The 27,744-nt window shown below is 41.0% G+C and overlaps 1 protein-coding gene across 2 annotated transcripts in view; it reads left to right on the forward strand.

Moving 5' to 3' along the window:
* Positions 1–399: 399 nt before the first annotated feature.
* IKZF4 (IKAROS family zinc finger 4) overlaps positions 400–27,744 on the forward strand; it is a 69,016-nt gene continuing 41,671 nt past the window's right edge. Inside the window, exons 1-2 of one of the 2 annotated variants that reach the window (XM_063119977.1) lie at positions 400–467; positions 24,078–24,132. In XM_063119977.1, the coding sequence (XP_062976047.1) occupies positions 24,093–24,132 (40 nt within the window). In that variant the 5' untranslated portion in view covers positions 400–467; positions 24,078–24,092. Of the gene's footprint in view, positions 468–3,125; positions 3,196–24,077; positions 24,133–27,744 lie in introns of those variants that run through there. The other variant, XM_063119978.1, reaches the window with a different exon arrangement.

Genomic DNA, 27,744 nt, shown 5'->3' on the forward strand with positions numbered 1-27,744 from the left:
CGATCCACTAGGCGTTCGGATCCTTCCCCCAGTTCAGGAGCCGCTGTTCTCGTGCTGCTTTCTCCCACCTCCTCCGGCCACGATTCTTTCTCCACGCGTCTCTATCGACTCGCTCGGCTCTCTCCCTGCTTCCCTCCCGGCCGTGAAGCGAGCCTCTTCGAGCGCGTTCGATGCGCTCCGTACTCGCCCTCTCCCACCCCTGACGAAACGATGCCCTGGGCGCTTTCTCTGACCACTCGAGCCTCTCGACGCTCTTCTCCCCGTGCCTGTCTCCTAGCAGAGGGACCGGAAGTGGCTCGGGGAGGGGAGGGGGGCTCGGTCCCTCCTCAGGTGAAGGCGCTGCTGATGGAGCCGCCGTTGCGGAGCAATTGAGCCCCCCTCCAGCGCCCCCCACCCCCCTCCCAGAGGCTGGGCCGGGGGGGCCCTCCCCACAGCGAGACAGCTGGGTTTGGAGCCCCCCAACTCAGGTGAGGAGGAAGAGGAACGGGTGTACGGGGGCCGGGAGGGGACAGCGAGCAAAGGGGGAGTCGGAGAGTGGGGGTCGAGGCAGCAGAGGATGGAATAGTTGGCATGGGGGCACTGGGGTCTCAGAGCGGCTTGGAGGGGAGCGGTTAGATCGGAACTGGGGTGGGGGGGTGCGAGGATGTGGATAAAGCCGAAGTGTGGTGCTCTATTGTAAGAGGTGGTAACTAAGGAACAGCTGGCTGCAGGGAGAAAGGCGCAGAGGAAACTTAGGCTCTGTCTTGGGGAAGCTATTGAGGATTTCTACAGGAGCTGTTGGCTGCCGTGCAGGGAAGCAGAGAGAGGTTGCATGTTAGGGGCCGTTCGGTTAGGGGCGGTGGTGACTGGAGAAGTTTCCCAATTATTTAGAGATGGTGTTGTCCAGGCGGATTGGTGAAATGATGGGAAACAAGGCAGCAGGGTGCTGTCACTTCAATGTACTGTTTCTTGGACATGTTAAAAACAACAAATGCTTGAAGTCCTGTAATGGCAGTCACATCAGGTTATGCCTTGTGTTAGGGCGATACACCTCCTTTAGTCTGCATACAAATTTCTGGCTATGCATTCTTTTTATTGCATTTTGCGGGGCTATCCTTTAGCTTCAGAGCAGGCTTTGCATTAAGGGAAGGAACTTCGGAAAGGTGTCTCTATGGCATAGTGTTCAGTGTACTTAGTGCTTCTTCAAAATACCTCATATTATGCACCAGTAATTAAAGGTGAAGAAAAGGTTTATAGATTTGGGAACATGCTTAGATCGTCATGTTCAGCAGCTTACATTGTTTTGTAAAGATGGTACTAAAGGTTCTAACTAAGACTTACTTATGCAGCCTGATTATCTGTGGTTACTTTTGTAAGGTGAGAAACTTCCTTCTTGGCAATAAACTTTTCTAACAGCCCAGTTACTCCAACTATTTCCGGATTCTTGCTCTTTCTACATTGAATCACCTATTGAAAAACAAGGTACTGCATCTGTACAATGAGACTAGTTAGTATGTCCCCCCCACCGTGCTTGTGTTAGAAAGAAAAGCAACCTAAGTGTCAGCATCTACAAAAATGCAGTTTAAAACTAAAACTAACACCACTCTGTAGTTCTGAAAAACGTGGAGACTTTATGGAAAAGTTCATGTTTGCTATTTTACTCCCCTATAGTTGAGTTTCTTGCATGCTAATTTGTATTTTGGAGGGGGAGTTCTTTATTCAAACTATGTAGGTGTCATAGTGGGCATTTTGCTCTAGAGCCAAAGGTTAAATATATTTGAGTTGAAATTAAGCTTATAACATCCAGGCTCAAATTCCAAATTGCCTAGCTCCCAAGTTTGGCTGCTTTGGCATCTCTTATGAATAGAGGAAGTATTTAGTTTGAAACAATGGAAAGATACTTAACAGACCTATGTCACTGTATGACACAATGGTGCAGGATTTTATGACAGGATTTCTGTGTGGTCCTAGCAAACTTATGCTTGAGAAGTGTTGCCATGATTTTCCCGGCAGGCATTTGAATGATCAGCCTTAGCTTTGTACTGTGAGCTATGAGGTATTTCTTGGGTAGCAAATTCTAACCAAATGACCAACTTGGGTTGGGAAATGCATAAATATTCAACTGGATTGTAACTTAGTGGAGTTTCAGATCCAAGCTGACTCTCAGTGTCATGAATGCAACAATATCTGCTTACAAAAAGCAGCATTCATGGGGGTAAAATGTTCTCTCCAAGTCAGTTGAGGCTCATCAGATAAAGGCAGGACTTCATTCATTGTCTAGCATATGTTTAATGCTACTAAACATATATCAGACTAGTGAATCTTAAGAAGGTTTCATGTTTCTTAGTTTAAGTCACATGAGCTGGCACTGGCTTTGTGGATAGGCTTTTTATCCCCAAACTGGCTGTTAGGTTTCAAGATGAACTTCTCTGCTGCCTTATTCAAATAATATAAAGTGCAAGAATAGCCAAGGATCTGTGCATTAGAAGCCCTGTTACTTTCTAATCCATAATAGTTCCTTTGTCTGAAGGGGAGCAGCATTCCTACTGCCAGTTTCAAGTCAGTGTTTAATAATAATTCTTAATTATCATAGTGTATTGAGTAAATTCATCTCACTGAGTTTCTTTGATTGTGAAATGAGGATAGTTCTAGTTACTGGCACAAAAATGGCACAGCTTTATCATAAACCTTGTTGGGATCCTTTCTGTCAGGTCTTATAGCTCTTGTCTTATATATGTTTAAATTGGAAGTAAATCCCACTGTGTTCAGTGAGAATTACTTCCAAGGTAAGAGCTTGTAATCATATGCTAAAAGGATGCTGCTGCTGCTTAGTGGGTATGCGCATACAGTGTGTGTGTGTGTGTGTGTGTGTGTAATATAGTGCTTAAAAGTGTTCTGAGTTATTCACAATCATTATTTTGTTATGTTTACAACAACTCTATAAAGTAGGACAGTATTATTATTTATTACTATTATATTGCAGATCCTAGGGTTGACTGAGAGAGAAAGGCTTGCCTCAGGCAACCTACAGTTCATGGCAGAGGGGAGATTTGAACCAGGAACCTTTTGATTTATAGCTCAGACACAAAGCTGCTATGCTACACCAGCTCTCCAAGGAGTACTTTGTTGCTAACAACCATGTGAAACCATAACACTACAGCTGCTATTGTATTCCAGGTCTCTCTAAGGTGAATGATACTGATTATGCTTTGACAAGTAAAAAAAAACCTGTAATCCCGATAAATGGATGTTTTGTCTTTGCTACTTAATGCTTGCCTTAAAGGTGTGGTGGCAGAGTTAGGAGAAACACGCTATCTCTTGTGTTACACCTTTCTGTTTGAAATAAGTCCTGCTCTATGTGCTTCAGCAATCATCACCTACTTGATTTCCCTTTATGATCTTGAGATCAGTCAAGAGCCCTACTGATATGGCAAGAACCTATAGACAGCTATTCTTAGTAGCTGCTTGGAACCTGTAGGGTTATGATCTCAAGATTCACGTAAACCATAAGCATTATGCAGCAACCTTTCTACTTAGTCTAGCTTTCAGTGGTCTGTGTTCCATCTGTATCAGGCCACCTTTGCCCATGACATTCAATATTTCAGTGAGATCTTATCCTTTTCAAATTTTTAAGCAATGTTACTGTATTACTTTGGATATTAGGATAGGATGGGCTTAAAAACTGGAATGACCAGCAGCTATCAAGGTTCCAACCCCCCATCTCCTCTGCAACTAAAGTTAGCTGCAGTTTCCTGAGTTTTTTTAACTAGAGGGTAGAACAGCCTAGTGATTCATTTTTCTGTTTGAATCAAACCCCTGACTGACCCATGTCCTGGAAGTTATACCTATTAGGATGGGAAGGAAGCAGCATGTATTGTGTTCTCAAAACATCTTCTATGCTGAAGCTTCCCATCGGTTTGTCTGCATCTACAACAAGGATGGGAAAACACCCCCTTCAACCTGCCAGCTTCTTCCCCAGGCCTCACCCACTTTGCTGGCAGGGAAAAGCTCTTTTCTCCAATCAGCAGCTGATCAGCGATAAGAACTTTCCCCTGATGCTCACAGAGAAAGATTAGAGAATTTGTGCCTTAGGCCCTAATGATCTGTGGCTCCTGTTGTGGAACTAAAGCACTTAGCCACAGATCTTGATATACGTCACCATACATAGCTGAAGGCAGCAGTGCCTAGCAGTTAACTATTTTTCCCAAGAGAGCTGCTAATGTCTTTGAGATTGATTTAGCCAGGGGAAGCCTCTAATGGAATTAAAGGGCCACAGGTATTTGGCCTCCCACCCTGTGAGATGGAGGTTATGTGAGGTCAAATGCAGGGAAGAAGGCATAAAATGTCAGAGTGAGCTAAATGGCAGGTGAGAGAGAAAGAAGCTGGGTTATTTCTCTGTTTTCTGTGGACCATTTCAATTTGAAATGCTTGTATGCCTGTCATTAGTAATGTCAGTCAAGTTGTGTTTCTGTACCACCTCTCAAAATATTTGTGTTGAGAAGTGGCACACACCTTTTACTTGCAAAGGTCAGCTTTGCTTTTTCTTGGGAGGTGGGTGAAAGTGGAGCTGACTTCTGTGAATCTGTCTAGGAAAATGCTGAGCAGGTAAAGTCTTTTTTGTTTTGTTTTCTTGTCTTATTGCATGGAAGAACGATGAGAGAACTGGGGTTTTAATCTTATCTCAGCAGAGTTGCTAGTTGATTGATTGTAGGACAGTGAAACCTTAAACCCCTGCACTAGGAAGCAGCCTTTCCTCTTCAGACTGAAGCATTCATTCACCCACTTGGAAGGTTCCGTAAATATGAGTCCTGCTAAATGCAATGTCATGGGTCTAGGGAGGCCTGCTGTTCTTTCCTGACACTGCAGGTAACAAGCAGCCCATGCCCCAAAGAATGCACACTGCTGAAAGAAATAGAGAAAGGTGTGAGAGTAACTTTAAAAACTACACTAGTAAAAAGTTGCCCTAACATCTTACTACAGGACATCACTGGTGGTATTTCGCTTGTTTTGTTTGTGTCCCACCTGTCGGTTCAGCTCTCTGACCTAGAAAGCATGATTCTTATATGAAGATGTCCTGCCACCATATTGATGATCCAAACACAAGCTGAAGTTGGGCATGTCACCCTGTTAATCATGGACTTTTGTCTATTTAACTTGCCTATGAGTAAAAGTGATAATTCTGGAATGAAAGGTATACTTTGTTTTTAGTCAATGTGTACCATAACAGGCATTGTTGTGTGAGGGGGAAAGGGGAATGCCTCCTTTAACGTGGTGGTTGCCATTTGCATTTTTTTTATAAGTAGTTGTATTTAAAATAATTTTGTATTTTTTAAAGTGTCTGGTTAATTGGTGCACTTGTCATCTCATTAAGGCTCCAATCCTATACCCATTTACCTGGGAGTAAACTCCTTAAACTCAGTGGGACTTGCTTTTGAATATATATATATATATATATATATATATATATATATATAGGCTTGTATGTGAAAAGTTTTTTTTAACTGTTTATCTTGCTGATTAAACATTTTAGTTCTTGTTTACCATTTGGTAATCATTGAGGAGGGTGAAAGATGAGGCCAATTTTGAGAATTCCAGTTGCTGCAGCTTTTTCTTTAAAAGCAAGCTCTTGCACTTAAGGTTATAGAGAAAACATGATGATGATGATGATGATGGATTGATTCTTGCTATAAACATAACAAACAGAGGATAGGGATTCCAGTGGCCAGATAGTTCTAATAATCAGCTTCACACTTGTCCATATTTCCTGCTCTTAGAGCAATCTTACAGATACTAGATCATTATTCCACATATAATCTATATCACTCATTTGTATGACCTTGGGGTAAAGAGGCTTAGTTGTCTTCCAATTTACAAAACACTTCCTGCCTGATCAAAGGAGTTAATTCATAGTCTCCCCAGGTGTACGTGTCCTGCCTTGGAGAGCTTGGTCCTCTGCCTCCTTGCTTCCTCACACATAGATCTGAGTACAATTTCAAATTCTGAAACATTTGTTTGAAAATACTGCAAATTGTCAGAATCAAATTAAGCAAAACTGCCTAGTTATCATAATTTACTCCAGTTGTAGATTTTCAAGCTGCTTTATCTAAGCTATCGCGCTGTTTTTCTTTACTATATCTTACACAGCCATACTTTCTCAGTGGTCTATAATAAACATACATTAATAGATGGACGTTAAAGGGCATTAGAAGTTTTTTGATCCAGTGTTTAGACTACTGAAGTGAAAATTTAGAATGACATGGTTTCCATCTTTGCCATTAAACTACTATGTGAAGTTAGACAGTCACCTCAACTCTGTCTTGTTTATTTTTGGTATAATTAATATTACATTTATATACCACTTTTTTCCTCCAAGGAACGTAAGATGGTTTACATGATCCTCCTCCTCCATTTTATCCTTGCAACTCTGTGTGGTAGGTTTGGGTGAGAGTCTGTGGGCCTCTTCAGACAACGCGCTAAGTCATGGTTAGGCTGCTAACCCTTTTTCAGCAAATAGTGAATTTGTTTAAACCGTGGTTATGTAGCTACCATGGCTAGGAATGGTTTATATGACATGCAAAGCAATAAAATTTAACTGAAAATGGTTAACCACCGTGGCTTAGCATGTCATCTGAGAAGGGTCAGTGACAGGCCCAAAGCCTCCCAGTGAACTTCATGACAGAATGGGAACTAGAACCCAGATCTCCAATTTACAATCCAACACTTTAACAACTCTACCACACTGTCTTTCTGTTTACTCTCAAAAACATTAAAGCAGTCAATTAAATCTCAAAAACATTTAAAGCACTCAATACAGGTGTACAATGCTGATCCTAGCTGTGGTAAGCTTTTCTAATCATGGAACCCAACCCAGAGATGTTGCTGAGCTGGTCTCCCCTATATCATTGGTGTAAATCACACACCAGTTCTGTGTTTCCCATGGCTGCAATTGTATCTTGATGAAAAGGCAATAGTTGCCCATCAGATAGTTAGGTCCATTGTCACACAACATTTTGCCTGCTAGATGATTGTTCCCATGGAGAGATTACCATGTAAATTTGTTGAGCAAATGGGGCAAATAGGAGAACTCCTTGCCCACATTCTTGGAAATGGAAATTATCTGAAGTGAAAGTTTCTTTCCCAGGATTGTTGGTATGTACTTCTCGTATCCATCTGGACATTTTTGCATGGGAAAATAATCCACTCTAATAATCATAAAAATAATCTACTAGTCGGTAAAATGTGGTATTTTGTAGACCTTTTGATTCCAAAGTGTAAAAAAAAAGTTTATTGTAAGTAAGTGATAATTTATTAATGCTTAGGCCATTCGCATACAGAATATATACATTATGGAGAAACAACAATATAAAAATACTACATATAATCACAAACAGATCATACACACTAAAAGAGTAAAATTCAGTACAATTAAAAACATAATTTGAATATAAAATTAAAAAAAGTTTATTGACTTTTCAATGAATTCCCATCATTACATTTACTGGGGCAAAGAACCCTTGTGTGAGAACCTTTGTTCTTAATTTGGTCTTCTGTGACACAGGATTTGGCTGACGATGGTTTCCTTGGAAGGTGAAAGTAGCATGGGAAACTGGGAAGGTGGGCCATCTCCCCTCTTTCTTTTTCTATCTTTTTGGGAATTGCTCTGTAGAGTTTCCATAAAAAGTATGAGAGCCATACTGGATCAGATCAAGGGTCCATTTAGTCCAGCACTCTGTTCACACAGTGGCCAACCAGTTGTCAACCAGGAACCCGCAAAGAGGACACGGATGCAACAGCACCCTCCCACCCATGTTCCCCAGCAACTAGTACTGATACTTCAGCCAAGTTGAAGGGGAAGTGGCGAGAAGTGGGGAAGTGCAGGGCATTGCTGCATGAATGGTCAAAGTAACGCTGGCACCTGCATCTTGGCAGTGGTCCACGAGCCAATTTAATTCTTATTGGCATCATCATCATCCATAGTCTTTAACTTCTTACAGAAGGACCAGAATCTGTTGTCATATGTGCTTAGTTCTTTAAAAAAAAAGGAAGATCCCCAGTGGTAGCTGTTTGAGAGAATTTGTATGTGAATTTCTTCCAAAGAACAAAATTAAAGTGCATTAGCTTGCAAAGATAGGCCTAAGGGAAACATGCAGAGCTCTATTGGAATGAGCATGTAAGAAGGGCTAAATGGAAATGTTAAGTACTTTCAATATTAAATGCTGGAGTATGAAAGATGTGTATTTGTAAAACAATCTGATGTTGTGCTGATGAAAGAACAAGTAGTCAGCATGGGATACAGCAGAAACAGTGGCCTGGTTCACATGTCCCAGCTGCCCAGAGTTTTAACAAACCTTGAGTAACTACGAATGAGTGGCAGTGCACTGGTTCCCAGCTGCCTGGCCACTCCCACTATGATATTTGGGTTGTTTTATTGTGGCATCTGAATCCAGAACTCCATGGTTAAACCATGGATTCAAACTATGTGTGGTTTGCCCCCAACAATGCAGAGTTCTGAGTTCTGACATCCAGATGAACAACCCTGGGCTGGTAAACAGCACACTCCCTTGCCTATGTTGCAATTTCAACAAACCACAGTTAACAACCCATGGGTCATTTATGACATAAATGTCATATGACATGCAAACCAAGCTGTAGTGAGCTAGAAGGCTATAGTTAATGTGCATGTAAAGTTTACAGTAATTAAGATGAGAAAGTTATGTATGTGCTTCACAGTGCTTAACTTTGGCTAGGATATACCCATTAGTTTGCATTAATATGGCCATAATCAGCTCATTTCTAGTAGACAAGTGTTGCCTTACCAGTTCAGTCTTCCACTCAGGTGAGTAGCCAAAATGTTCAAAAAAAATGATTCAGCTTTTTAAAATAATGAACTGGATTAAGGAAACCATTCCACAGTTTTGCCACTGTGTTTTCAAACATGAGGCCTAGAAATACCTTTTATGAAAGCTGGAGTTAAATATTCTTGGACTTCCAACCATTAACTGTGGGAACCTAAACCTTAGATGTGGGGGGATGGACCTATTTCATATTTCTAGTAGCCTATGTGTTAATCTAAGATAGATGTAGGCAACTTGGTTCCTGTGAGCAACAGTGCTGTTCTGGACGCCTTTCTTTGCACTCACCAAGGTGCCCTCCTCCTCCAACTTTTTAAAATTAACACATGTTCTTACCAGCAGCTGGGATTGCTATGAAAAGGATTTCTTTTAATAGCTGAAAGCTGTGGATTCAAAAGAGTTGCCTCTGCTTTGTACTCAGTCTTTTGGGTAGCTTACCTGTCTTTTTTGCCACACCTGCCATGGCAGCCATTTTGTGGTGGTGTCTAGGACAGTTACTCAAATTGCTAAATATGCTCACGGGCCAAAACAGCTGTCTATCCCAGTCTAAGATCTTTATAAATCAAGTCTCTTCTGTCTTAAGCACTGCTGTGATAGCAGATGCTGCACAAGGTGGGCTAAGGTGCAAGAAAGCATTTACATTAACACAAACGGAACAGTGATACAGCGCCATCCAGGCTTTCCTTTTCTGATCGCTTTCTCTCTGGTGTCTTCATTTGCGCAGACTTCTGATTTTCATAAAGTTTTTCTGTGCCACAGCCAGAAGCCATTTAGTGTCAGCACAAACTAAGCACTGGGAAAACATTTTCCTTGGTGCCTAATGGGCTGCCAGTTTGATAGCTACATTAGCTGTTTGTTTACAAATACAAATGGTTTTCTTCCAGGCTTGCTTTTGAAATGTTTCTAGCAATCCAGACTCTCCTCCCCCACCCCACTGCTCCAAATGGTGGTTCATCTGACTAACTACTCTTCGCAGCAGAAGTGGAAAACAAGAGGAAAAATAAACTGCTGTTAATGGAAACAATGGGTTGGGGGAAACAGCAGAGTTTTTCTATATCTTACTAAGTCTTCCCTTAACTCAGTAAGCTTTAAGGTGTTAATTATTGGCTGCCAGCAACTTTTAGCACAAGGCTTGCCAGCTATCCACACCCTCCTCCTCAGTGAAATCCCTGGTTGGAAACACATGCTGGCCCACTGGCTTTTAATGGGAATTGGGTACTTAAGTGCTGCTTTTGCCTCACTTGCTGCTCATTGCCTCGGCTTTGTGTCTGGCTGGCTGGCAGCCTATGATCGAAGTTGCAAAAGGGCTGCTTGTCCCTCAGTCATGTTGTGAGGAGGTGCAGCAATAGGGTAGCTTAAATAAAAGGTTTCTGTAGTGTTAAGGGGGTTCACCACGTTTCATTAGCAACAGGGAGGTGGCACAACTGTAATCTCTATGGAGCATTCATGCTTATGGGAGCTACTTATGGCCGGTGTGCACATGCACATCTCTCTATTGTGGAGGCAGAACTGTACATCGAGAATTAATTTTTTATCAGTTCTGCATTTTAATGAAAACAATATCTGAGAGCTGATTCATACACATTATTATTATTTATTCATTTGTATACCGCCCCATAGCCGAAGCTCTCTGGGCGGTTCACATAAGATAAAGACATTGGGCCTGTTTAGATGACATGCTAATAGTTTTGCAGCAAATGGTGAGTGAGCATGTTTAAACTGTGGTTATGTAGGCACTATGGTTAGGAATGGTTCACATGACACACTAAGCCATAATGTTTAGTTAAAATTGTTTAAACACAACAGGGTCTATATTTTGGGTCTAACCAACACAAATAATTGCTCTCATGAGCAGTGTAACATTGGACATGCTGATTATGAACAATTGCAGCATCTGCTAAAGTTTTGTCTATGTGGAATCATTTGTGGAATGTACTCTGATCACAATGGAAATCTTTTTCCGTGGATCTTTGTATATGCATATAAACAAATATTAGATGCTTTAATAAAAGTTGGGGAGCTCTCTGAGGTGGGGCAGGACTATGGGTGGACAAGATCTTCTTGGTATGAGAAACAACTTGCATTCAATTCTATATATTTTCTGACAGTGCAATCATAAACTTTTTTTATTCAGAAGTAAGCCACATTGGGCTGAATGGGACTTACTCCCAGGCAAGTGAATATAGGATTTCAGTATGAATGTCTGAAAGCCATGAATCTGTAATCAAGTGGGTGAAGAAGACACTGTGACTTTCCTTAGAATAGCATCATCTGCCTTCACGCTAAACCAGGGGTGCACAGCCTGTGGCCCCCATCACTGCTGAATCCCCCATGCCAATTTCTCACAAATTTCCGTCAGATTGCTCTTTCCTCGCTGCTGCTAGCAGCGAGGAAAGAGTGATCTGAATCAAGATTGCTGCAGGAGGGGGCAGAGAGAAGGAAAGAGGATTTTTGAGATGTGCCTGTATGTATATGCCCATCACATGCAGCCCTTGGTACTGAAAAGGTTGTGCACCCCTAGACTAAATAGAAGAAAACAAAAAGATCTAGTAAGCCATCTAGAAGAAATACAGTGCATAGTATACTGCATTCATAGAATACTCTATGCATAGCATACAGTGCATAGTATTTTGTTAAACCTACTCAAAAAACTGAAATTGCTGTGTAGGACAAAAAACATTTGGTCAGCCTGTGTTCAGTGTTTATAATCCATTTTCCAGTTTTGTATTTTTAAAACTTATTTTAATTGCTAATATTATTAGATATTTTAGCAATTATTTTAATTGCTAATATGACCATCTCAGGGAGTTCATAATTTTGACCATGATAAACTCCCTGGTTATTCTACACATTGTGACCTGCAATTTGGGCTGGTCTAACAACCATGATGGTGATCTGCAAGAATGCAGTACAGGGAAAGAACAAAAATTGAAAACCAATAATAAGCATTTAAAAGAGTACATATCAGCCTGTAAGATACTCTTAAAGTCTTCTAAAACTGCATAGTCAGCATTTTGAAGTCAAGCTAGGAATGTGATATTCCTTTGGCCACAAATTGCCCTTTGGGTCTTTGCTTAAATAGTTGTCAAAAGAGCGGTTTTTGCTCTGCCAATTATACAGTTGAGTTGGATTTGCACTTTAGGGCTCATGGTGGTTTGGTTTGCAAGAGGGCTTGCCCATTTTACATGAGAAGGAATCAGATTTTCATATACCAGTAAGTCCTTTTGCTTTTTACTAAGCCTTAAAAGCGTTTGACTTGCGCATAGAATTGCTGCAAACGTGGTTTGCTAGTGGCTGTTCAGTTAACAGTTGGAACTACTGACTTCCAGTCCACTTGTACAAGATAGATCAGTGGCCTTCAGTCATTTCAGATCTGGGACCCATGTTTAACTTGAACCTGAAACATTGGAACCTCTTTTTTTAAAAAAACCATTATGTGTCTGCTGTTTTCCCCCTTGATTTGCTTACTTCTCTTAACTGGAAAAAACACCCCAAACCCTACATGAGAGAGATGATGGCAGCATTGCTATTGGTGCGTTATACAGGACACAACCATCCTATGTGTCATTTCAAGACAAAGCAATAGACCACCATGGTGCAGAAAAATATTCAGCATTTTGATTTTCTTGGTCTCAGAGGAAATCTTGAAAACGTGACTGCTGTGTATATCCTAATGATGTCAGTTTTGTCCCATCTCCATTTTATTATCAGTATTTTGGGATCTTATCAGATGACATTACTTATACTGCTAGGCCTGTTGCTGTTCCTGGGTGGCTGAGATGAATTTGTCTTTGGTTCAAACTAGTTTGATGTTGTCCATGTTTTATATCTACATATATTAGAAAGTGCTGGTCACCATTTTTAAATGGTGGGCTGGGATGCCTAGGAACCTGGGATGGGGGTGGGGCAGCTTAGTGATGTGACCCCCAAATCCGAGACCTGCAGTTGCAGTTTTAATATTCATTGAAGCCTTTCTTTTGCTCAGAAACTGCCATTCCCCCCCATATATTGTGTTTGTTAGGAAAAAAGAATAGATTGTATCAAACTACCTTTGTGTAGAGCTGGTGAATCAGACCAGTATGCCGATCCTAAATATTTATGCTAGCATGTTTGCTTGGAGTGCCAATATAATACCATGTTTGGCATTTTGTTGGCATGACCCGCACTAGGCACTCTTGTATTGACATGGCAGTGCTGGATTCTACAAGTAACGGAGTAAGGAAGAGATTCTGTGAAATGCAGAAGTTCTGGCCACTGGAGACACCCTCTGAGTCACTAACATACACTGATTAAACATGTTGGAGTTTTCTCCATAAAGGCTGAGAACTTGTTCTTTAAATAAGAAAGGAAGCCAAAGTTCTTAGAATTCTGCTGTGTACATAATGTAAGGAGGAGGAGATCTCACCTAGGTTTTAAAGAGGAGCTTCAGATATGTCACCATTCTGTTTGTAATATGCACTGTTTATTGGACATTATCCTGATACCTTAGCTGAGGAATCTGAAAGGCACAGCCTGAATAGCTGCCAGGAACACAAAGGCTATGGAATGCTGCATACTTGTAGGAGGAGCCATAGAGTGCATGCAATTCCCCCCCCTTTTTTTCTTGTGAGTGTTAACAAAACAACAAAAAATAAACCATGAAACAGAAAAACTGAAACATTGCATACATAGGAATGACATCATTTTTTCATCAGATATACCATTCATTTAGAAAAGGAGAGAGTTATGCATAGGTTTCAAGAAAAGCAGACAAAATATCCATGTATTTATCCACTCGCAAGTGACATCTATGTAACACCCGTTCAAATGTTGATAACGTTAAGTCCTCAGTCCATTGCATTATGGAAGGTGAGTATTTATCCTTCCAATGTGATGGTATAAATATTTTAGTTGCATGCAACTTTGCAGGGAAACACTCCCTTTGATTTAATTAATCAGGGGGACACATGCAAATGTGTGCCTAATTGCCGTGCCACCACCTAGCTGGCTATCCCAGGGAGGGTACCTTTGAATTGGCCAATGAAGTGCCCTTATGGGAAACACAAGCCAGTTTTGAAACATCCTCACCTATGTACCAGTTCAGCAAAGTCAAGACACTAACCCAAGTAACCCTTGATATTCATCTTTTGTTCAGAATATTGGGCTAAAGTACTATGAACAGCCAACTGGAAGTAAAAGTAATAAAGAGGTGAATACAGTGGTCAATTCCCTTGTTTTGAGCCATCCTGAGTCAACCTCTGAGCAATCAAATGCTTACTAGTCTGTGTGCAAACCCTATATCTGCATGGAAATCCCAGATCCGCATTCCCAGAACCTGAGAGGTCACTCGGTGAACCCCAATGTGAGTTGCCAGCTCTAAGTTCTAGAGAGGTAGTCAAGAAGTGAATCTAAGGTATTTAGAAATCATTACTAAAAAGTTCAAGTGAACACAATCTTTTGAATTCTGTTGGAACCCCTATATCTCTTTTTCAACCAAAATTGTAGTGGCTTCAGGGTCCTTAATAATAGCTTAGCGTTCAATCACTCAGTCCTTGCTCACCAGATGCTCTGTTTTTAGAAGTCTGTGGACAATATGGTGAGCCAGTTGTCAACAAGATGGTTTAGTTCTGCTTGATACTGGCAATGTAATGCAGATAATGCCTCATTGAGGCATACGATGTGGGCATGCCTTGTGGTGGCTGCTTTCTGGTTGCATGTCATTTGTTCTTGCCAAAACTGTGATAGTTGCAGATGTCCATGCACTTTTAAATTATATTCCTATGATGTGTAAATTAAGAGGTCTCAAAGTCTACTTTTGCCTGGCCATCTGTTGCAAAAAGATTCAAGTTTGGAAGGATAAACACCCAGCACTTATCATTTCATGGTCTAAAATCTTACTGCTCTTGCTGCATTTGAATATATCTTCTACAGTCATCAATTTCATTTGGATGCTTATTTAGATATATGGACTGCTTATATTAATATGTTTATATGAAAAAAGTTTTGAGTCTTTTTTCTTTGTGTTGATATTGTTGTGAACAAACTTGTAAATGAATATGTTTTATCCTCATGTTCTTTCTTTCTCCTCCCCCCGCCCCCCCCCACGGTGTTGGCCCCCCTGCCCACCCATTCTCCTTTTTGTTTTTGCTATAATTGCAAATAAAAACGAATAATAATTTTAAAATAGTGAAATGGCTTGAGGCTTTTGCCCTATTTTTGTAATTTGGAAGTGAGCGGAAAACCCAAGCATAGTCTGCACGCACAGAACTTTATAATTTTTTGCAACCAATCCAGAAGTGAAGCCCTTCAGATTCCCCTTTCTCTGAGACAGGAAAATCAAACCACCCCTTCCTCTTCCTCCCAGTTCTATCTATTTCTGCCCCATGATCCAACTTTTTGCCAGCATCCAAACCTCTCTGGTTTTCTAGTCACCTAATCCCCTTCTTTGCCTTTTCTCTAGTGCACAAGTGCAGGACCTGAAGCCTAGGGGCCAAATTCAGCCCTCTAGAGATCCAGATCCAGCCCTCTGGGGTTCTTTAGAGGGCTGCACCTCCTCCTTCTTTCTCCCAACCACTGATTGTTTGGGGTACCCTGGCTTTTGTACAATTTCCCCCTATTCTAAAAGGTTGAAATGCCTCACCTAAGGCTTAGTTACTGGCAGCAAGAGTGTTAAACTAAAATACATTGATATTTTGGCTCCACCCTGTTTCTCTTTGGCCTTGCCCACCACTAGCACGTGGGCACCGCAAAACCTTCTCCTAAATGGAATTTGGCCCTCAGGGTGAAAGAAGTTCTGCAGCCCTGCTCTACCACTAGCATTATCTACTTATTTGGCAAATACTGATTTCGCCAAGTGTTGTGCTTTCTATCAGTTAGGTCTGTTACAACCAATTTGCCATCCCATATGGGTATGCTAACCAAGGTTTTTTTTTTCTCCCCTGGAATGAATGTGCATCCATGTGTTTTTTGAGTACAAAAATCTTGGAAAATAAAGTTTATGTGTTTGGTCTTTTTAAAGCTTTCCCCCCAACTTGGAAGTAACTGTTCATCATTCGGTTAAGAGCATAGCACGTAAACCTGTTCTGTGCGCACCACACCACTGGTTAGAGGCCCTCATAGACCTATGTCGCTTACTGTACATGTACACATGCTAGTTGCATGTGCATGTGAACAAAGATGGGCAGCCATATAGTTAAGATCTATGTACATGATTTTCTTTTAATGTTGATTGACTAGCCACTCTGGGAACCTGTCAATTTTTAGATTTTTTTTTATTTGGTTCCCCAAAATGGAATGAGAAAGAAAGCATTAGTTCATAGTATAGCAGTTTGAACTTTAGTTGAAAACAGGAATCTTTCTTCCTGGAATGTTGTAAGTAATGTTTTCCATGGTGCTGCCTCTGTAGGTGTTTTTCTATTCAGCATTAACTAGGCATCCCATGAACTCTAATTTACATGGTATTTTAATATTTATATATATATGGGGATAACTATGTGTTTATATCTATCTGCATAACTTAGTTTTCTGGAGCAATATGCAATGCTGCCACTCCACTTATGACATTAACATAGTGCCAGCCTAAGCTACCTGTAGTGCAACTCCAATAACATATGCGGGAGCAAAGCATTTCCCTTGAAAATCTGCTCCCACATACAGTATTGGTATTGCGCTAGGGGTCACTTACAATAGCGCTATGTCAATTCTGTAAGCAGAGTTGCAGCGATGGATACTTCCCCTGGATTCCAATTAAATATTGTTTAGTCCAATGTTTCTTTTTCCTGACTTCAGGACAGGACAACACCACTGTTACACTGGAGACCTCTGTGAAGTGCATATAAAACAACAGATATTAACCTTAATGACTATCAAATACCAATTTATTCTAAAGCCAGACTGATACCTTGGAGCCTATAGGTGTGGTTTCTGATGGCATTGACCCTGGAATACAGCCATAGGTGTGGTTTCTGATGGCATTGACCCTGGAATACAGCCATAGGTGTGGTTTCTGATGGCATTGACCCTGTTCAGACGACACTCTAAGCCACAGTGGCTAAGCATTTTGAGCTAAACACTATGGCTTAGTGTGTCGTATGAACCATTCTGAATCATGGTGGCTACATAACCATGGATTACACACACTCATTAACCATTTGCTGCAAAAGGGTTAGCGGCCTAACCATAGCTTAACGTGTTGTCTGAACAGGCCCATTTTAATTTAGTTTTTAAAAGCATAATGGATTCTAGTAACAGGGAGTTGCTGTTGTAGATAAATCTACAGTCAAAATGGCTCAATCATTAAACAGATGGAAATTCTCCGCCAAAGTAGCCTACCTAGAATTACTCTGGAGTAGGATTACTCAGGACACATGGTGCGCTTTAATCAGAAACATCAGAGCTGGAAATAGGTAACATTTTCTGAGATTATTACAACATGTTCCAGTGTCATCCAATGGACAGGGCTCCTTATGTTCATTTTTGGTTCTTGAGTCTCTGCAAAGCAATTTCTTTTGTAGTAATAGCCTTGATTTAATCTGGTACTATATTTTGCCATATGTTGATAGTATTTTTAAGTATTTAAAACTTTTATTTCTACCTTACTTTATAAATGTTCAAGGAAGCTCACAAACTTTAATATTTATTTGTTACATGTATATCCCTCCTTTTTTCCAAGAGCCCAAGGTGGCTTCCAGAGCACCTTCTAGTCTTATTTTGTTGGGTGACTTTCAGTTATTGATGATGTACGCAAGATGCTTGGCCATATCAACTACCTGTTTTCTTAGCTGCTTATATGTAATAGAAAATTTCTGGCTGGCCCCAGGAGGTGGTAAATGCCTCAAATATTGGCTGGTGGTCTCATCTGCCTTAAAGATGAGACACGAAGAAACCTGGCATGGGCCCAGAAGATGTGAACAAATAGTTACCAGTGGCTAATGTTTCTTTCCTGGGCAAGTTGCTGGAGAAGTTGGTTGCTGGTCCTTTCCAAGAATTCCTGGATAAAACTGTTGTTCTAGGTCTGTTTTGATCAGGTTGCAAACATGGTTTTCGCCACGAAATTGCCTTGATTGTTTTGTGGGATTATATTTGCTGGGAGAGAGATGGGGCACGGACCTCTCAGTGGCTTTCAATACCATCTACCATTATATAATTCTTGATCGCCTATCTGAGTTAGGGATTGGAGGGTTGCAACCTGTTGCATTTTGCCAAAAGGATCAGATATTTAAGATTGGGTGTGCTCCTTGATCTGTCTTTCTCACCAGACGTATCAGTTGCCAACATGGCATGGAGATAATCTCTTACCTGCTTAGCTGTTATCTTATCTGGACCAGGAGAGCTTGGCTTCAGTTATCTAAGCCCTAGAAAATGTGTGTTTGGGCTACTACAGTGTGTAGGGCTGCCTTTGAAAACAGTACAGAAATGTCAGGTAGTTCAGAAGAACCCAGCTCCAAGATTGCTAACTAGGATCAGATGGTATGAGCATATTCCACTGGTGCTTTGCAAATTTCACTGGTTCTCAGTCCATTTCTGGGGCTGAATTTAGAATGTTGGTTTTGACCTTTAAGGTCATTCACAGTTTGTGACAGGGATACCTGAAGGATCACCTGTCTCCATATACATGTATCTTAAGATCTTGAAAGGCTCTTCTCCCAGTGCCTCTACCAGCTGAGGTTCAGTGAGTGGCTACCAAGCACCTGGCTTGATATCATTTCGGCACCAGGCAAAGACTATTGTTCCCAGGCATTTTAATCTGTTACTCCTTTAAATTTATTTTATCTAGGAATTAGCCTTTATGGTGTTCTTACACTTTTTCAGGTCTTGTTTTTAATCTTTAAGTTACCCTGATAACATGGTTTTTAATAAACAAGGATCATCCAGAATGTAAGCCTATGCGGCAGGGTCTTGCTATTTACTGTTTTACTCTGTACAGCACCATGTACATTGATGGTGCTATATAAATAAATAAATAATAATAATAATAATAATCCAGTATTACAATTTTCATCATGCAGATTTATTTGCATCCAGTAAGTTAAAATTGTAATACCAGATGTAGTCCATCACCCACTGTCCAACATCAGTTGCTCACCAACAGACGTATTAGAGGTGAGTAATCTATCTTCCAGGTAATGCTGAGTAATTTGTTAGGAATGTCAGGTGGTTGTGCGCTCCAGTGATGATGATATCGAGAAATTGGAAAATGTATCTCTACTGACCTTGTCTAACTTTAGATGCAGAATGCCATCTTGAAGAGAATAAGTTTAGGCTGGCCAAACAGAGGTTGAGAGAGGCTGGTGGACTTGTAGAACTCCATCTACTTAAGAAGTGGAATGTAAGCTGCATGTTTGACATTGCCAATGAATGAGGGCTTGCAAGAACTGCCTCTGTGCCTGTTGGTGAGGGATGGTTGATATCCTGCTTGACATTCACACAACAAAGAGTATGAGAGATTGCGGGTCAGGGCAGTTTTTCAGTTAAATGTGGTGGGTTTGGGTCACACTGCAGTGCCTGTGCAGGAGGAGCATGGACCCTGTTGACGTGAATAGGATTGTCCAAAGTGTTGCCATGCAACCCTTCTGCCCAGATAGCATGTTGACTTTCTACTACTATGTGTTTCTATTTAAAACTTTAAAAAAATGTACAGTTCAGGATTGTCTTGAATTGCTGCACTGGTACAACAGTCTGAGTGCTTTGAAGTACTGATGCCTTGACTCATGACACTGCATTCCATCCCATTCTTTCTTTCTCAATACAACATAAATCTGGGCTATAAGGGGTAGATTGGAAATTTTATTGTAGGGAGCAACTGTACTCTGACTAAGCAGGAGGTCTGCATTCACTTGATAAGGCTTTCTCTCTTCTGGAATTTGACCACAGTCCAGAATAACATGGAGATATGCAAAGGTCCAGCTTGATTTCTTTTCAATGTGGCTTTTCATTTTTTGCTTTCTTCAAAAAAAAAGAAAATGCTGATCTTTCTTAAAAGATGCACATAAACAGCATCATGCCGAGGTTATGGTGTGTGTGTGCGTGCATGTGCGTTGTGTGTTAAAATAATTGGACTACTTCTAAAGGTTTTACTCCCTAATTTTGTCACTTGGGGAGGGGGGAAGCCCTTATTTCAAAAGTGAAAAGAACTTCAAGGGCTTCTGAAGCCACTGTGCTCTACTTTTAGTGTGCTAATGTTCTTAATTCTCATAGCCTGGAGGGGATTCTAGACACTGTCCCTGTTTCTCTCTTGCAGCATGTGAAATATTGGAAACATACCTATATTAGCCTTGAAACCCAAAGAAGTATGGGTTTCACTCTTTTATGCAGTGTGGAGGTAAAATATTGCCATAGTGTTTTTTTTTTCCTAGGGAGTTTCTAGTACAAAACATGCGAACACACACGGACTACAAAAAAGGGTTGATTTGATCTGGCTCCCATCTTTGTTCTCTATCGACGCTGATGATCCCCTCTCAGCCAAAAGTACCATAGCGTTGTCTACTGAAGAGGTTTGCTGCCTTACTGAGATTCAAGCAGCAATGTTGATTTTCCAACTGGGCCTTTCCACGAAAATATTTGTTTTCATTAATTTTGTTACCTTCATACTAAATTATAGGATTTGTTTGGGTTTGCAGAGGAAGCTGCAATAATGTAAAGATATTACATGCTTTTTGTTCTTCATCAAAGTCTAACAAGTAAATGTGCAAAAAAAAAAAGAGATGCTTTTTCTAATAGGATTACTTGTGTCATGGTAGCTAAGGTATTCTTTCCCTCCAAACTAAGCTCATTTCTAACCTAGACCCATTGAGAGTGGAGCTGGGAGAAGGAGCAGAATAGATGAGAGGGCTTCAGTGAGACTCAGCAGCAGTTAGAAACACTGCTATTGCTGATATAACTAACATACTTTAAGTGTTGTCAGGCATCCAGTTACTGGGCTGGTTCACATGTTACAATAATCCATCCTAAGAACAAACCACCATGGGCCGGTTATTTGATCGCTGGTTTCCTCATACTTTTTTTTCTTTTTTAGCACTATTTTGCTATAAAATAAATAAATGCAAGAGACAGTTCAAGAGGTTTTAAGAGGCTACTCCCCAGTGATCCCCCAGATGCAGTCAACAGGAAGCAGTCGATGAAAATATTTAAAGTAATAGAAGGACAGGACCTACAAACAGGAAAGTTTAATTAACATAGGGAAGGACCTTTACTGAATGGGACTTACCTCTGAGCAAATATAGAAAGATCTTGGCCATGAAGAAGGGCACAAATGCTTAATGCAGTGCTATATTCCATACAGTGCTGTATGGAACCTCCATTTTAATTCAGTTCCCAGCTAATTATGGAAACCTAAAGATTTACCATTACTAAAAGGCTAGAATCATAGAATAGTCGAGTTGGAAGGGGCCTATAAGGCCATCAAGTCCAGCCTCCTGCCCAATGCAGGAATCCACCCTAAAGCATACTGACAGATGGCTGTCCAGCTGCCTCTTGAAGGCCTCTAGGGTGGGAGAGCCCACAACATTCACTATCACCTGGGACAACTCCTTAGGAGGAGAAAAGTATTGGAGACTGGACCCTTTGTGCTCACAGGCAAGAAGGAATTTAAGCAGTAGTGGCTACTGGACTGGGACTTGGGTGATCTGGATTGTCATCCGCACTCAGCCATGATGCTTACCTAGTGACTTTGGACCAGTCATTGACTCTTAGCATAACCCACCTCACAGGGTTGGTGTAAAGATAAAACAGAGAGGAGGAGGACCATGTAAGCCACCTTGGGTTCTTTGCAAGAGGAAAAATGGTGGGGTATAAATGTAATAATAACAAGTAAAAAGCAATCTGGAAAAATATGGGGTTGTGTGTCTCACAGCACCATCCATCAGTTCAATACTGAAGAGGCACAGAGCTATATAAGTTCCATTCAACGGTGGAACATTTAAGTTAGTTGCTAATTTTCTTTCCTTACCCACACCTCCTTCAAACAAATACTGATCTTGTGAAGAATGTCGTACTATTGTTGGTAACTGCTTGTGCCTTCTTAAAGCATGCATTAACTAAACCCTCTCTTATCAACAATGGAATTGCTATCCTTGTGGCAGGACCAGTTGCATCGCTGTCCATGGTTCTCAAAACATGAGATCGGCATGGCTAGTGCATGGAGGGGTATGAGTACTTTCTTGGCTCCTCTCTTTGGTTTTTGGGTGGAGTTGCATGACCACTTTCCTTATGTGGTTAGTTTAAAACTTTCTGCATAGCATTATGATGAGCCATCTGTTGCCTGACCACATGACCAAGGGATCCTGACAACCAGAAGTGTGGGAGTGATAATGCTTGGCTTATCACCTGCCCATTGGCTCTCCTTACAGCTGGAACGTTTTTAAAGCAGTCACCTTATAGTAAGTGGTAGTTTGATTCTATTCTTAGTTTGTGTAATGTTTGAGGTGGAGATTGAATGGCCCCTGTGTTTCTCCACTTCCTAATAATGTTTGGGCTTTTTGCTTTCAAATGTACTGCCATTCATTTTACAGTATGCTGTTAATCCATGTGGATTTGCACCTTTTATTCTTGTGCTTTTAAAAAATATGCCTCTCTTCAAACCTGAGACCTTGGGTTACCACAAACACCTTCCCCCTCCCTTGAATTAGGGAGATTGGCTTCAACCAGTGATTCTCTGACTGTCCATTTGCTGTTGACAGGGAATTTATAATCTCCCTTTGTGACCTGTTACTGCCTATATACTCTTGTTCTTAGAAATTACTTCTCATTATTTAAACCTATTGTAGTTGAAAACTGTACTTCTTTGTCCAGCCTTCAATTGCCATGGAGAACAGATTGCATTGTCTTCCATATTTGGAAGCTGTTCTAACATTCATCAGTGCTCTCACCTTTCTTTAGACATGAGTACATCCTTTGACTTTTCTCCCAGAGATCTTGCATTCTACCGTCTGCTTTTTAATAATTTACATGCAAACTATTATGTTAGTCCATAGGTGTGCCATACTGTAAAGGGTTAAAAAGAAGGGGTAAATGTTAATTCTATGTTTCCCTTGTGTTCTGCAAACTTCACCTATATTTTGGCCTAAGAATCTAATATATCTCAGGAAATCATTGCTCTTAATTGTTTTTCCCAGTGAGTTCTCATTTCTCAGCTTACTGGCAGGCAATTAAAACATGAATTCAAAACGGTAAAACTTGTGGTTGTTTGCAGTCACTTTTTTAAACCTCCAGTGTAATTGGGGTGGAGGGAAGGCATTGGAATGTATAAAATGTTCATTAACTCCATGGGACGCTAAGTAGCAAGATATATACAGCATGCTCCACTGTTTTTCTGGCATGATCTTTGAAAATGGCTGTTCCTAGGCTGCTCATTGATGTGGTGTGTTAGTTTTCAGTCATTATCAAAACAACTATTCTTTTTCATTGATAAAATGAAGCTGAACTCTTGCATACGGAGCTCAGTATTACCTGCTTGTTGTACCTTCCTATACACCAGCCTCAATTTTTAGTTCAGACTCGTCGGCTCAAAGAGTGGATGACAGCAGAGAGTCAGTTTTGTTGAAAATGAATTGCATTGGACAGTTGTTACTGTACCTTGCCACTGAAGGATTCAAAATTAGCTGTGGCCTGTGGCCACATGTGTTCTAGACCAATGAAGATTGAATCCGGTCTTGCCTCATCAGATGTAAGACTGACAGCTGCTCCTTCCTTGCAACCTTTTGAAGCAGTGTTTAGCTTCTGTTTTGTGAACTAACACCATTTGACAGCCTCCCTCCTTATATAAGGGGGAGAGAAACACAGACACAATGGCTGAAAAATCAGCTGAAATTTTGCTGCATTGGTGACACTACATGAAAGTTACTTGCCAATGTGTATGTCTGGCCTTTTTATTTCCAGTAGAACAGTGTAAAGTCACTTTATTTTTTTCATGATGCCAAACTACAGCTTAGTACACTTACACTCACGGATTGCCATCTGGCATCTATTCCTTATGTGGCTCTATACTCCAGCTGGAGATATTTCTTTTCCTTCTGTTTTGTAAAACATAAAGATAAATTATTTCCCCCAGTGTTATTAAAAAATAGTTCTATGGCAGTGTCCACAACTGAATTGTGGCTCCAAAAATGTGTGTTAATACAAATGAAGTGGTTTAGTTAATTCTGATATTTTAGGATGCTGCTGTGCCCATGTGCAATGTGGGGTGGGTGGGTAGGTGAACCTTGCAAAAAAGGCTTTTGCTTTCATTTATGTCTGCTATTTTGACACACCTCCATATCTTTTTTTCTTCAGCAGAGTGTCTTAAAGATGGATATAGAGGACTGCAATGGACGCTCTTATATATCTGGTATGTTCTTATTTGCTTTTCTCAGGTCTCCAACTTATATTTTAATATATTTTGTCTTGAGTTGTAATGATTACATTTTATAAAAGAGGGTGCAGGGCTGTCCTTTGGTCACAATGAACTTCCAGTTGAGGCACCTGCACACTGGAACATTGAGCTTGGCTAAGGGCTTGAGGAGTCACATGACTTCCTCCCAAAAGCTGCCTGATGTTGTCTCTCATTTCAGAGAGCTAGTTTCTGCATCTGTTATTTGCTCCAATATCTTTGGAGTGGAAATGTAGGAGAACATCTTTCTCCCCACCTTTCTGCCTCTGGTCAGTATTGGTTTCTCCAAGGATTTACTGCTCCTGGAACTATCACCTGAAGGATTGCAACAACCAATCACTGTTCTGGTCAACTGAGCAGTGACCTGATGATTCATGGCCTCTTCCCTTCCTGCAACCTGAGGCAGGAGGCCATGTCGCACCTAGTAATTCTGCATAAGTCGTGGGACACAGTTATCTTCTCCCTAGCTCCAGTTGGCTTGAAGCAGCACTCCAAACTGAGCACAGCTAGGAATGGATGACATGCTCTATTCAGCTGCTAGTCCATGAATGGGTGACATAGCATGCTGGGAGGAGAAGGTGAGCAAAAGTATTGGAGCTTGGTATTTTCTACATTTGGTATATATTTTTGCTATTAAATATAATGACGACTTGCAACATAAGGCTGTAATTCATAGCAATTTCATTAGTTTCTGTTTGCCCTCTGAAAACTATAAATCAGAGGTACAGAATGTTGTTCTGGTAAGTGGTCGGGTCACCAGTAAGCATGGTGGGCAACTGCTCTTCCTGCTCTCCGGATCCCCACTGTTATCTCCAATCTGAGGTTGGAGAGAACAGCAGGGATTCCTCTAGGGGGCGGGGCTTGAAGGTAGGACAAGCCCCACCTCCTGAAGGAACCCTTGAAGCTCCACGGGCCAAATTGGGCAGCCTAGGGTTCTGAACCCCTACTATAAATACTTCTATGTGCTTATCTATTCTAGGATATTCCATTCTCTAAGAATTTAGAGCAGTCTTTGTGCAACAGACTAAAGAAAAAGCTACTCTTCCATTGCTTGACTGGTTCAAGTAATTTTTACTGAGCACAAGCTTTTTTCCAGGTCCCCCTGGTATCAGCATACCTTGATTCTGTGCTTCTGTGTTTGTTGCATTAGTTTGACCATAGGCTGGGAGAATATGTTGAATATGAACCCAGAAAGAATGTGGCTACTGTTACAGTCAAAATATTCTACTTTAAATGATGGATACTGTACGGTTAGGGAAGTTAAATGGAATAGTGTCTTCCATTGATGATTCTACCAATGTAGTTGGATGATTCTATCTCATTTTAAATACCTGCCTGGCTGAATTTTATCCTATCTTTGAATGCAGTATTGAAATGTATTAGCAATGTTAGTAATGCTAACTCAAACTGTAGTAACTTCAAGGCATTTTTCAAAGAAAAGTTGGTTCATGAGCAGTTAAGAACATGTTCAAGAAGATCCGTGCATATTTGTTTTTAAATAAATCCAATTTCCAGTGAATATGCATAGGATAGGAACCATAAGATAAGAAGGAATGTAGAGAAGGTAAAGTTATATTTGTTGGACCAATTGGTGGATAAGCAAAAACAGGGTGCTTTTCTGTTTGTTTGGCTCTCCTACAGGATTTAAGTAGTGAGGGTAAAAAAATGATAATCAAACCCTTAAGGCATGGATTGTGCCAGATACTAATCCCCACTAGTTTTGAAGAAAAATATGGTAACGTGCATAACTAGAAATTAAGCTATATAATCTTATGTTGTTGGCAGTTGAGCATATTGTCCTTATTGGACAGAGTAATTAAAGTAATTATGAATCAAAGAAAGATGATAAAAGCTACTTGCACATAAAAATGCATTGATGTAAATGAAAAACTATATTGACTGAGTGGGATTTGGAAGGTGCCACTAGAAAAATGAGCTGGCCCCACTAAGTTGGTGGCAGGGCTGGTCATGCATGAAGCTCAGTGACCTTGTCTCAGGTGGCAGATTGGGAGGGGCAGTGAAATGAGCACACTCCTCCTCACCACTGCCTGTCTGAGCAATTCTGCTGCCTTCTCCGGCTGCAGTATGCTCCTCCTATATGCAATGCTTGCTTTAATGATGCCATCCTGAGCATTGCATTCCAGGGATTTTAAATGGTGTCCGACTGCTGCCAAGTCCAGTGCTCTTCCTTCTCTGGAGCCAAGTGGGATCTCGAGTCCTGCTTCATGATGTTGCCACCACTGCCACTGCCAGGATTGGGTAAACTGTGGCTGTTGTGCAGGGGGAGGGTGCAAGTAACTGGTGTTGGCAGCAGAAAGCTCAGGCTCTTCAGGTGACACTGGTGTCATTACCACCAGCAGTCACTCACATGGTCCCATCCCCCAATCCCCAATGAATACAGTTTACCTGGTTCTGGCAGTGGCACCAAGAACAAGGAGCATTGCTTCTGCTTAGCTTTGGAGTAGCATAACTACAGACAAGCTGCCATTTTAAATGCCCCCAAATGCTGTGTGCAGTGTGACAATGTCATAATGGGTATCGGATTTTGGGTTTTTAGAATGATGGCTGTCTGGTGTTCCTATGGAGTCAAGCAGGAGCTTGGCTTCTATTTCTAGATACCACGGCACAACCATCAAACTCATTGAACAAGAATAGGGGGCACGTTGCTGGCAGTGGGCAAGGGCAATGTGGGGGGTGGTCCAGTTGGGGACGGGAGCCTTTCCTTACCCATCCCACGTGGTAGCAAGACTTGGACCAGCCCTAATTGAGGGAAAGGATTTTGGTTACTAGGGATGCACACCCACCCAATAAAATTCACTCCATTGTGGTGCCCACCAGACGTTTAGAACTGTGACTCCCATCATCCCCAGTCATCATGGCCTACACATCTGGAGGATACTGCATTAGGAAGGCTGCTCACAGCCAGGGCCACTGCTCTATTGACAAAACATCTCAGACTGCAAAACACCTTTTGTCCTGGGCAAGGTGTATTGATGAAGTTGTAGGGATACCAATAATTCTCAAAGATACAAAGAACATGCTGAAGTGGTGGTAGCCAGGATTATGAAATGTTGACCAGTATTTGCAAAAAATGAAAGAACAGTGAACACAAAACACACTAAGCAGCTACTTGGAATGTACACTGGTAGGGTCAAATAATTTTGGGGAGACTATGCAGTAATGTCTTGGCATATATCTGAAAAACCAGTCACTATCGAGTGAAGTGCATGTTTTAAGGCCAAAGTAAATACCTTTGTTTAGATATCTAAAGGTTATTGAGTTATGAATGTGGGATGTAGGGCCCAAATCACAGTAATCAGTAGGCTGTGGCTAACTATGGGCTGAATCAAATGCATAATTGTATGTGGCTGTTTTGCAAAATGCTGATTAACTTTTCATTCCTTAATGCTGGTAAATCATCTGGACCAGTGAAGGCCAAATTTATAATACTCCCCAGGAGGACAGATTTTGATAAACAGACCTGCTGGGGATCAGATTATGGGAACAAGTTGTAAAGTACTAATTGTTTTAGACAAATCAAGGTTTAGTCATTGATTGTTTCAAACCTAG

This window comes from Elgaria multicarinata, chromosome 3, assembly GCF_023053635.1.
Source record: "Elgaria multicarinata webbii isolate HBS135686 ecotype San Diego chromosome 3, rElgMul1.1.pri, whole genome shotgun sequence".
In the NCBI taxonomy this organism is placed as follows: Eukaryota; Metazoa; Chordata; class Lepidosauria; order Squamata; family Anguidae; genus Elgaria; species Elgaria multicarinata.